This window comes from Ceratina calcarata, unplaced genomic scaffold (assembly GCF_001652005.2).
Source record: "Ceratina calcarata isolate Rehan_Ccalc_2016 unplaced genomic scaffold, ASM165200v1 scaffold340, whole genome shotgun sequence".
NCBI lineage: Eukaryota > Metazoa > Arthropoda > Insecta > Hymenoptera > Apidae > Ceratina > Ceratina calcarata.
Window position 1 is genome coordinate 21,008 of NW_017156829.1, and position 11,487 is coordinate 32,494.

Sequence of the window (11,487 nt, forward strand, 5' to 3'; positions counted from 1 at the left end):
ATTTACCGTAACATATATAAAGTAAGTTATTTTTCATTTTATTATTCATCAATTGTTTAAAGGTATTCTTAATTTCTGAGATAGTAGATAAAATTTCGAATCACTAACCTCAATGATCCAGTTGCTAACACTAGTATTTTTAAACTTAAAAACTTCTTTTAGCTGCTCCTCGAGAAAATTAGTATTTTCCCGAGGGGCAGGAACTTGGCACAGGTTCCGAGCAAAAAGAACTTGTGAAAGCTGTCGCGTTGTTCCATAATTCGATGAAAAACTATTATTGTAAATAGCAATTAAAGCTTTTAAATTAGAGTTCTTGAAGATCATAGTTTAATAGTTATATGTATATTGTGATCATTGCATATACGCCACGAGTTAATTGTTTAACTTATCGGATAGACTACTTCAATATCACTAAATTCGCTTTTGAAACATTATTCTTATCTAATATCAATCTGTATGTACATATTTTCGATATTTAGAATTTACGATTAGATAATATCAAAAGATATCATTATGAAGTGTTTGTATATTAGAGCAATTTAAGATTTAGTTAATGCAATCGCTATAAATGATAAGTTGAACTGATACAATAAATAAGAATTTTAATGATTTTCTTCATCAACATCTTGGAATAATATGAATAATATACGTCAAATTCGTGCGCACTTTTGAAAGAGTGCGTTCTTCTATTGTCAATCCTGAGTGCAAATGATTGCTTATCAATTTTCTTAATCTGTAACAGATAAAAAGATAATAAAGGATCCTTTTATTCATTTCATTCACTTTCTGTTGTTTGTAATCGATATACGAGGTTGTCCGAAAAGTGTGTATAACGTGGTCGTGGTCGTGGTACAGTTGGCAATCATTAGTAGTAAAATATGGTCGAAGTCACAATGGTGCGTATTTAAATGATGGTGAATCGCGATCTGTAAAGACGAGGCAATTAGATTCACGGAGTACGGGCACTTTTTGAAAATAAATGTGAACCGATCATTCGCATACAGAATGCAGATAGTGCATTTGTTTTGGGGTCTCGTTTGTATTCTTTCTACATGTCAAGGTATTTTGATTACGTGTGTCATCATCACGTTTTGCGTGATAGTTGATTCATTTTTGTACGCAATTGCGTTCTTCGACTTCTTCCAAGTATTTGATTGACTTCTCGATATTCCAGTTAACGCCGTAGATTACAACATTACGTTGTCTGACGATGGCCCTGTCGTATTAGGCGGAACTATTACGTTTAAAGCTGATTTGTTTCCGTCTGTAAAGAACTCGACAGAGTCATATAAATACTGGTGGAGTGATAACTCATTAAAGCCTCACATATACGAGGTCCGTTCAGTTTTATCAAATTATTCTCTAAACATACTTGCTGATTATTTCTTGCGAATGTACTTTTGCTCATTCGTAGACTGAACCCACATTCAACACAACAACTTACTGGAGTTTGAACATTTCGCCTGAAAATTATACGGTCGGAATATATGAGGTAGAAGTAGTTGTTAGCAAACGTTTAATGCTTTGGTGGTGGGAAATTACCAGCATTCGCACCAAGTTCTATGTCAATCGTAAGTTGACCATAAAACTTTGTAAAGTCCGTTTGTACGAAGATGTGCATTATTATAACTTAGAATCTTTCTGCAGAATTTCTCAATGGGAAAATCGTTATTTCTCAACCCAATAACACAGCGACGGATTCTTATGTTTCTCCATTATCGGAAGCAAATGTGACACTGGATATAAGAAAAGGAGACTTGGATCATTTAAAGAAAGCAACGTCATTGTTGACTTATTGGTTTATAGATTGCCATTATTTTGGTCAAACGACCGAATTGTATCTTCCCTACAATTTCACAGTTTCTGATAAGTCCCATCAAATAGATGCATTAGTAATTGCTTCATACAATCCACCAACAACTATTGCACCTTGGCCCACTGTTGCACCAATAATAACAACTACCTCGCCTAATGCGACTGTGACGAACGCGACAATATCGAATACTACAGACGAGATAGTAACTACTACTACGTCTGCTGAGAATATAACTGGTCAAACGATATTAACATCTACGGTGGCACCTACGCCTCCAAATGATGTAGAAAGTACCAGTATTTTCAGTGTAAATAATATCTCCTTGCCTTATGTCTGCTCCAATTCTTCAATAATTCCCCCGGATCCTAACAAGACGTATGGGTACTTCTCCAAAAAAATTGACGTCCGTGGTAAGTAATATGTAAAACATCCTATTTTACAGTTTTTCATTTTTTACGGACTTTAGCACCTATAACGAACATAACGGTGGAGGGTACAAATTGGATTCAACCATGGGCTATGTTATCTCTGAACATAACATGCAATGGTACAGGACCTTTCAATAAGTGCCTTCATTTCCATCGAGGAAATTATAATATTACCGGGAATGAGACCTGCGAGAGCGCAGTTCGTCTTAATACTTGTAATTTCTCCATCATGCATTACTTCTTGGAACCTAGCGTATACACGATATTAATCATACTGAACAACGACATCAGCAAACAAATCTATCCTCTGACAATAAACATTTATAAGGGTACGTTATTTTATGAAAATGTGCCCCTGATTTCATTTATAAGATGACTGAAATATGTTTTACAGTGACTACTAAGCCACAACTGTCGGTGATTGTAGTGCCTGTTTCTTGCTCGCTTGCCGCTGTCGTACTCATTATTTTTGGTATAGCGTATTACATGCAGAGCAGAGCAAGATTCACAGTCGAGGTCGCCAATTTCAATTTCGGTCAAAGTAATCCAGAGATGGAATATAAAACGTTCAGGGAGCGATTACGAGACTCGTTTAACAACGCTTTAAGTCCTGGAAGTAAACGGATAAGTGTACGCCAGCCCTATTATGGAAGCATGAATCACTAACAAGTACAGATGGTGCAAACTACATAGTTATTGATCGCTAATGAGAATAACTTCCCTTCCCAAGTGTCGTTACTGCATTCCCATAGCGGTTCCCGTGTTGTGCTTGTCTTTTACCTTCAATTTATGTGCCTTGCCTTGCACTCTGTTTTATTTAGAAATTATTGGTGCTTTTTTTCAATATACTTGTTTCCTAATTGATGAAGTAACCGAAGGTTTATAAATTGCAGGGTTACAAGCCTCTTAATTCTAGTTCTCAAAACATTCAGTCAAAGTAATGTCAAAAGTTGGATGTGGGAAAGCAGTTAAATTATCAAAAAATTAAAAAAGTAGAAGAGGAGGAACTGATAAAAACAAATTAAAGCTCTTAGAACGATATTCTACAATATTTTTAAGTACCAAATAACTTAATCTGAAAGTTATCGATATTATATCACTAAAAACGTGAGTTTTAATCCATTCCAAGCAAGACACAAATTAAATTACAATTGTAAATAGGACAGAAATGAAAAATTGTACGTGTAGGCTGTGAGACAGTATGCGAAGAAACATTGCTTTTAATGTTTTGCAAGAGTGGAGTTTTCTTATTAATTTTTAATAGAGTTCTATTATACTTTTGGATCATGAACACGCACTTACGCACTTCTGATGCGACTACTCGAATTAAGTATTACCACTATAATTTTTGTATCACCGGAAAGAAATAATACGCACGCTATGACATAAATAGATCGCCAATTAACACGGAAATCAATTTGATAAATGAACGATACAAGTAATTATGAGCAACTTTTTGTTGCCGGTACATATAGTAGTAATCTCGAATATATATTTTAAAGTATTTAAATCATAAATTATATTAGATCATGATTTCGATGATTTTATTACAAAATGAGCTAGGAAATAAATAAACTTGTTCTTCTAATCGTTATTGTTGTTATTTACCATTGCGTCTGATTTTATCTCTTATCGTTTATTTGAAAAACATGTAAAGTGACATCTGTACGCGTCTATTTCAAATAGTCCACGCGTTCAGTAGGGATGTAAGATGGTGGTCCGATGAAATAATCTTACGAAATTGTGCTCTGTTAAAAAACGTTTCTGCAGTTGTCGTTTATTGAATATTGTCACTGAATAATTAGAGTGGATGCTCACGGAACGGTGATCCGAGATCTTCGATCGGTGCAACGCGTCCGTCGCGAGAGTGAAGCGTAAACGTTTCTCCGAGTGACGTACTTACAATGTCAGTAACTGCCTCGAAGCCATGCCACGAGGAAGAGAATTCAAAATCGGCGGAGGAGGACGATTGGAAAATGTCGCTCGCGTTTTGCAAGCCGCGGCACACGGCAACGATCGAGGGTGTCAATTGTATCACGCAGACTTGGAGGATGAAAGAACGGGTACATCGTCTTTCTCTCAGACGCAGTTTCGATGAACCGCGTACGCTATTGTATACAGTCTTTCCGTTTTCCAGATGAAGACTGTGAGCGTCGCTCTAGTTTTGTGTTTAAACGTCGGCGTCGATCCGCCGGACATCGTCAAGACGCAACCGTGTGCGCGCCTCGAATGTTGGATCGGTATTTATCTCAGTTTATTTACATCCATAAGCAATTATGTAATGCGGAGGTTAAGCATGTGCATGACAGTAGCTTCCAAATGAATGCTGGGAGGTCTAGGTGGCGTTCTATTTGACGCCAGTTTGAATTATTCCCACTGTGCTCTCTGCTCAGTTGTTTATTTCGAATTTTATAGATCCGCTATCAGTGAGCCCGCAAAAAGCTTTAGAGACTATCGGTTCTAATTTACAAAAACAATACGAACGGTGGCAGCCCAGAGCTCGCTATAAACAAAGTTTAGACCCTACTGTCGAAGAAGTCAAGAAATTATGCACTTCTTTGAGGAGGAATGCAAAAGAAGAGAGAGTTCTCTTTCATTACAACGGTCACGGTGTTCCTAAGCCTACCAGTAATGGTGAAATATGGGTTTTCAATAGGGTCAGTAAATTGAAACAGTTTGATTGCTTTAAGTAATAATTGCGATAAATTTATATTATTATTGCAGACATACACACAGTATATACCTCTATCTGTATACGATTTACAGACATGGATGGGTGCTCCTAGCATTTATGTCTATGATTGTTCTAATGCAGGTATTATTGTTGAGTCGTTCCAACAATTTGCAGAACAGCATGAGAAAGAATACGAGGTACAAATGATGCACAGGCACCTTGATTAAAGGTAATATGTAAAGGATATTGAAAATCTCATTTCATAGATGGAAAAACAGGCAGTGCAGCAGAACCGAGCAACGGGAGTTGCAGGGACCACTGCGCCGTCGTATAAAAATTGTATCCAGTTAGCAGCGTGCGCGGCTAATCAAATTTTACCCATGAACCCGGATTTACCTGCGGATATATTTACGTCGTGTCTTACAACTCCGATAAAAATTGCGTTACGATGGTACAGTAAATATGTTATTTTCAGGAATTATGCGTTGCTATAACAATTATGTACTCTTTGCGTAGGTTTGTTATGCAGAATACATCGAAGTTGGTTCCAAAAATATCGTTAGACTTAATTGACAAGTAAGAATAATCTATTTCCATATTACTGTTGATTAAAGAAATTATTGAATCATGGCAAATAAATTTTAGAATTCCAGGACAGTTGACCGATAGAAGGACAATGTTAGGTGAACTTAATTGGATATTTACAGCAATCACGGATACCATAGCATGGAACACATTGCCAAGAGGTAAGCTTAAACGATATTTATTTATAGATTAAATAATTGACGTTAAACGCTTGTTCGCAGATTTATTCCAGAGATTGTTCAGACAAGATTTATTAGTTGCCAGTTTATTTAGGAATTTCTTACTTGCTGAGAGAATACTTCGATCGTACGATTGCACTCCGGTATCTTGTCCGAAACTTCCACCCACTTATCAGGTAGAGTAAAATAAATTAAAAATTAATCGTAAATGTTTGAAAAGTTAACAAGTATTTGTCGTCAATTCAGCATCCCATGTGGCAAGCATGGGATTTGGCGCTCGACCTCTGCCTAGCACAGTTGCCATCCATCCTCGAGAACGAGGATCAGTTCGTGCATTCCCCTTTCTTTGAAGAGCAGCTCACAGCGTTCCAAGTATGGCTCACGCTAGGCTCGAAGAATCGCAATCCTCCGGAGCAACTGCCAATAGTGTTACAAGTGTTGTTAAGTCAAGTGCACAGGTTAAGAGCGTTGGAATTATTAGAACGTTTTCTTGATCTCGGCCCATGGGCGGTGAACTTGGCTCTTAGCGTAGGCATTTTCCCATACGTTTTAAAATTACTTCAGAGTAACGCTAGAGAACTGCGACCGCTACTCGTCTTTATTTGGGCGAAGATCCTCGCCGTCGACAGTGTAAGTGTTAAATATTTTAATTCATGTTTAAATAGAAAATTATTATTATGTATCTTTCAGACTTGTCAAGCAGATTTAGTGCGGGATGGTGGGCACAAGTATTTTTTATCTGTACTGCAGGATACTTCGATTCCGGTGCGATTGCATTCATACTTATTAAATAATTCTCATATTCGCTTTATTTGAAATTTATTTTGTTTTAGAGCGAGCATAGGACATTAGCAGTATTTGTCTTGGCTAGCATAGTGAACGACTACCGACCGGGTCAAGTAGCTGCGAATCATGGTAGTCTCGTCTCGATCTGTTTAGAGCAACTCGGTGATTCGAACGCTTTGTTGCGACAGTGGCTGTGTTTGTGTCTTGGGAGGCTTTGGCACAATTACGATAAAGCAAGATGGTGCGGAGTTCGAGATATTGCTCACGAAAAATTGTTCACGCTGCTACAGGATCCGGTTCCTGAGGTGCGTTATAATTTGCCTCGCATAAAATTGCATTCTAAGAAATAAATTAAATGTTGCAGGTGCGAGCGGCTAGTGTTTACGCTCTGGGCACGTTTATAAATAGCGTGACGACGCGAAGCGAGCATGCAAACAATATCGATCAAATCATTGCAATGACGCTCATTAACACCGTGTCACACGATATGTGTCCTCTAGTTAGAAAAGTATGTAAGTCTGTTGTACAACGATGCGTAATTTCAATTGTAGACTCATGATGTATAAAATATTTGAATTGCAGGAATTAGTCGTAGCGCTACAGTGGATGGTTTTACATTTTGAGAACTCGTTCGTAACGTTGGCCTTGGCTGAGGAGAACAGCCGGAAGGATTTAGTAGTGGAGACGTTGTCGCCGTTTAGCGGAATGAGACGCATTAGCTCTAGGGACCGATTGAAAATGCTTTCGACGAACAATACGTACAGCGGGGATAGCACGGATGGGTTCAGCCAGGACCGCATTAAGAGGGTATCGTCGTCGTCGTCTATCAGTAGTTTAGGTGAGTAATTACGCTATTAGCTATCGCTTGTAGCGTAATTAACCGGACTTTCGATAACAATAACTTGTATTGTTCCATTCGCGCGCCAGGAAATAATTGGGAGTTCGTGAGGAAACCTTGCGAGTCACTTGGTAATAATGATTGGAAATTCCATTGCATGTTCGTACATAGTTCATCCTTCATTTCTAGATTTTATTTGTAGCTAGCGCTATACTACTGTTATTTTCTTTTTTTAATTTACAAGAATCAGATTTTCTCTAGTGCCGATCATGCGGTATATTGTAGACTGTTTTTATTAATTGTAGGGCACAGTTCTCTTGGAAACTTACCGAGTCTTTCCTATGGTAGCGTGTATATGAAACTGTGGCACGGATTGTGTAGTCTCGACAGCGATCCTCATCCTGCGGTCGCTGCTATGTCTCAGAAGGTCACCAACCATATTCGGAATCAGGTGTGTGACAATGAAAATTTCATACTGGAACTTTTATAGACATAGTTAAACATTGTTTTAGGTGAAGGAATCTTCCGCACCTAAGGAAGTGATCGAAACGAAAATATCTTCGTCGTTATCTCTTCCACCTTCTCCATCGAATCGTACTACTTACTTAAGGTAGGTTTTTATTTTTCCATAGAATGTTTTCATGCATTTAATTTGTAATTGTATTTAAAGTAGTAGTAAAGGGGAGTCGCCGCCTACGGTAAACTCTGGCACAGATCTATTACGTTCATCGAGGATACCATCGCATGGAAATCGTTCGCGAAAGCCCATCCCAAATACGGTGATTAAATCATTTTTAAAATATTTCACATACATTCTTTATTATTTCAATGTTATCTTATTGTTTATAGATATCGGAAGAAACGGATGAAGTTGCTGGGATTAAAACGCCGTTGACCACTTCGCAGTTCGTCGAATGGAGCTGTGCACAGTTAGCGCAACCTGTTAGTTTAGAAACGGAGACCGAGTCGATGAACGATGTGGAGAGTAGAGTGCATTACGAACGAGAATGGCGGTACTTGAGAAACAAGCGGCAAAGACGGGATGCAAGGGAAGAACAGTTACGCGCGGTGCAGACTAGATTAGAGTTCCAAATGTTTCACGCGAGGTGTTCGCAATCTCCAGAAGTTCTCACGTTTCATCCCTTTGAGTCTCATTTGGCTGTAGCTTCAAAAGATCACTTCGGGTACGTACTTAAATTTGATTTCATATCAAATAGAGAAATCATCGAATATATTATTATTTATTGCAGAGTGTGGGACTGCCAAACTGGTGCAAAGTTGACTTACTGCGCGAGTCGCGGGAATAAAATGTCGCGTATCACTTCGCTAGAATTTATCAACGATCACGATGTAACGTTGTTAATGGCTGGATCTGACGATGGTTCAGTTAGAGTATGGAAGAATTACAGCAGAATGTTGAATCGTGAGCCAGTGTTACTTACCGCTTGGCAAGCAATGGCCGACATACAACCGGCAGCGAAAACGGCTACAGGTATGTACAAGAGTCTTAATAAGCCTATAACTCCATATTAGCTGCGTACATCCATGGGAATTGTTTGCAGCAACAGCTGGATTGGTTACCAAATGGGAGCAGAGATCCCTTACGTTAACCGTAACAGGCGACGTTCGTATCGTCAGACTCTGGGACGCGGAGACTGAGCTTAAGAAGCAAGATATACCTACAGGTGCTGATTGTTGTGCAACGTGCATCGACGTCGATGGCGTAGGTCAGTTATTAGAATTTCATTTCATCATATACTTCCCATAAATTGTTAAACATGGAAAATGAATATTCGCTTGATCTCGCACAGGTGCAATGATGGCGGTAGGTTGCGGAGATGGTTCTGTGCGGTTATTCGATAGAAGATTGCCTCCGTTAGAGTCGAGAGTCATGATCTGGAGGGAGCATACAGCGTGGGTGCTAAGTACGTCCTTAAGGAAATCTCAAAGCTCGCAATTGTTCACCGGCTCTTCCTCCGGGGACATTAGGATATTCGATCTTAGGAAAAATTCTTCCGTCAGCACTGTGCAGATCACGCAAGGCATTACGGCTTTAGCGGCGCACGAAGTGGCTGATGTTTTCGCCTGGTAAGTTAAAATGTTTCCTTGGCGTCCGTGTGCTTATCGTATCTGGTTTTAATAATCGTTACGTTTATTTGTGTTCCAGTGGCTCGACGAATCACTGTATAAGCGTGTACAATACCATGGGTCAACACTTGAACACGATCAAATTCCACGAGGGATTCATGGCCACTCGAATCAGTCCCGTGAGTTGTTTAAGCTTTCATCCTTACCGCGTGATCTTAGCAGCCGGCTGCGTAGACAATACAATCACGACGTACGCGTCCGAACCGCGTAGATGACTAATGGAGGTGGAATTGTTATAAAATTATTTTTACAAATGCAAATCTATGGTACTTGATATACATTCTCAGCAATGATAGTCAGGATTGGGAATTTTCATTTGAAAAATGGGACGCTCTGAAGTCCTACCTCATTTTCTTTACTGCGTTTCCTCTTTCGTTCTTATTTGCAATCACCTTTAGATAGATTTCTCCTACGATTAAAGTAAAACCAAAGTCCTCAGAGGCAACCAAAGAGGTTCAAAAAATTCAAGTTACAAATGTTTTAAACGCAGTCGAAAGAGATTCGGTGTTCTTACGAATAGTGATGCATAATATGAATATTGTGCATATGTGATGCAACGAAAAAGGTATGAGTGGTTGTACGAATGTTAATATTTAACGCAGCTTGAAACATTCGTAAGGAAATAGACCTTAAATTACTGTGCCATGCGGAAATGTAGACTTAGGTTTTATTTTATAGAAAAGTTCTTTTACTCGATTAATGGAAAGAAATTCTAAGGGCGCTCATTTAATGCATAATAAGTACGTCATGAAATGACGGGAACATTTTAATTATTTAACTAGTGAATTACTTGGCAACTAAATGAAATACATTATTTCTTATTCTTTTCTATTTATATTTATAAATTTCGTCATTGTTTCTTAGAAAAGAATTAATTTTGTAAATATTTAACGGTAACTTGATTAGATGCGCGTAAATTAATCCATTGCAATACATATTTCGAAGTAATATTCATACGCGTGTATTTTATATTGGTAACTTAATCTCCATTGCTGCCGTGATTATTTATCGCCGTTGTAATTCATTGAGAAATGAACACGTAAGCTTAAGTAAAGTCTTAATTAAGCTAAAGCAATCGAATGTCGTATGTGTCTCAGAGTATGAACCGAATTGCATAAGTGATAAGAGGAGAATGAAAAGGAATTTGCGAGTAAGAAGTGTAAATAGATGTGTGTACGAGAAGTAACGTGCGGATAAGTTACGTCATCGTTTTACACAATAATTTTGTAATTAGCGAAACGTGATAAAGGAGGATTAACCCATTGGGGATCATTACTTATTATCAAATCATTCAATTATTGTTTTTCGCAAATCAGGAAACATTATTTATTAAATCCTTTGACTTCCTTCTACGATATTAAAAAATATTATGTACATGGGCCTCAATGGGTGAAAACTTATTAATCCGCGTAAAAAAGGATCTCTGATTGAAATATAACATGTTCCATATGTCAAGTACATAATATGTAAGTATATAGAAATTAATTTGTATTCGGCAAGGTAATTAGAGGTAATCTGTAAAAGCCTAATACATATTGGAAATAGTTTTTCTGCATGCTCTTAAATAATATGTTCCAGATCGATCTTTGGAAATCATTTGAAAAAAATTTGTCATTTCATTGTCGTCTGATCTTCATTCTTAAAACAATGATCAATGTTTCACCTGCATTTCGTTTTAATCTTTACTACTTTAAAGGGGGTTTCTACAAAATTTTATTTCAATCTTCTCTATACTAAAGTATCGGTTACTTTTATCTAATAGAAACTTGCAGTGTAAATAGTTTCGTGAAAATTTCGACACAGATATTATAGAGTGTACTTAAATTAGAGTCAGCATTAATTGTTAAAATGTCTAGGATTATTTCTGTACATATATTCTATACGACAGGCCAGCGTTGCTGTTGTTAATAACAATAATTGCCGGAAGGCTCCGAATGTGAGATAAAGAAATTCAAGGAGTAATGTATTATTTTGCACTGTGTACCCGTTATTGTATATCATTGCCTTACAATAAATATAATATAATTATGTTA

General features: G+C 37.7%; 3 protein-coding genes across 7 annotated transcripts in view; 2 read left to right on the forward strand and 1 right to left on the reverse strand.

The window, feature by feature from the left end:
• The window catches only part of LOC108625092 (malonyl-CoA decarboxylase, mitochondrial), a 5,446-nt gene extending 4,620 nt beyond the window's left edge, over nucleotides 1-826 (reverse strand). The window contains exon 1 of the mRNA XM_018024835.2: nucleotides 109-826. Within this exon, the coding sequence (XP_017880324.1) occupies nucleotides 109-324 (216 nt within the window). The 5' untranslated portion in view covers nucleotides 325-826. The remainder of the gene's footprint in view (nucleotides 1-108) is intronic.
• LOC108625094 (uncharacterized) overlaps nucleotides 1-3,570 on the forward strand; it is an 11,873-nt gene extending 8,303 nt beyond the window's left edge. Inside the window, exons 10-15 of the mRNA XM_018024836.2 lie at nucleotides 1,175-1,335; nucleotides 1,415-1,571; nucleotides 1,648-2,226; nucleotides 2,283-2,573; nucleotides 2,639-2,874; nucleotides 3,138-3,570. Of these exons, the coding sequence (XP_017880325.2) occupies nucleotides 1,175-1,335; nucleotides 1,415-1,571; nucleotides 1,648-2,226; nucleotides 2,283-2,573; nucleotides 2,639-2,874; nucleotides 3,138-3,185 (1,472 nt within the window). The 3' untranslated portion in view covers nucleotides 3,186-3,570. The remainder of the gene's footprint in view (nucleotides 1-1,174; nucleotides 1,336-1,414; nucleotides 1,572-1,647; nucleotides 2,227-2,282; nucleotides 2,574-2,638; nucleotides 2,875-3,137) is intronic.
• Nucleotides 3,571-3,951: 381 nt separating this feature from the next.
• On the forward strand, nucleotides 3,952-11,487 carry raptor (regulatory associated protein of MTOR complex 1). 5 transcript variants are annotated; one of them, XM_018024837.2, is made up of 22 exons: nucleotides 3,952-4,307; nucleotides 4,382-4,484; nucleotides 4,660-4,901; nucleotides 4,969-5,115; nucleotides 5,185-5,369; nucleotides 5,435-5,494; nucleotides 5,564-5,664; nucleotides 5,725-5,858; nucleotides 5,929-6,312; nucleotides 6,373-6,447; nucleotides 6,516-6,773; nucleotides 6,833-6,976; nucleotides 7,051-7,306; nucleotides 7,396-7,437; nucleotides 7,612-7,757; nucleotides 7,819-7,916; nucleotides 7,977-8,085; nucleotides 8,156-8,490; nucleotides 8,557-8,798; nucleotides 8,869-9,033; nucleotides 9,118-9,394; nucleotides 9,474-11,487. In XM_018024837.2, the coding sequence occupies exons 1-22, from the start codon at nucleotides 4,149-4,151 to the stop codon at nucleotides 9,667-9,669; spliced, it is 3,858 nt and encodes a 1,285-aa protein (XP_017880326.1). In that variant the 5' UTR covers nucleotides 3,952-4,148; the 3' UTR covers nucleotides 9,670-11,487. The 5 variants fall into 5 exon arrangements, with proteins under 5 accessions (XP_017880326.1, XP_017880328.1, XP_017880327.1 ...); XM_018024839.2 differs by having other exon boundaries at nucleotides 8,875-9,033; XM_018024838.2 differs by having other exon boundaries at nucleotides 7,980-8,085.

Bases quoted from the DNA above. Each gene is read 5' to 3' on its own strand.
- raptor (XM_018024837.2), top strand. From the start codon at position 4,149: ATGTCAGTAACTGCCTCGAAGCCATGCCACGAGGAAGAGAATTCAAAA. The intron at 5,495-5,563 runs GTAAGAATAATC...AATAAATTTTAG, and splicing joins TCGTTAGACTTAATTGACAA to AATTCCAGGACAGTTGACCG. The intron at 7,917-7,976 runs GTAGGTTTTTAT...TTGTATTTAAAG, and splicing joins AATCGTACTACTTACTTAAG to TAGTAGTAAAGGGGAGTCGC.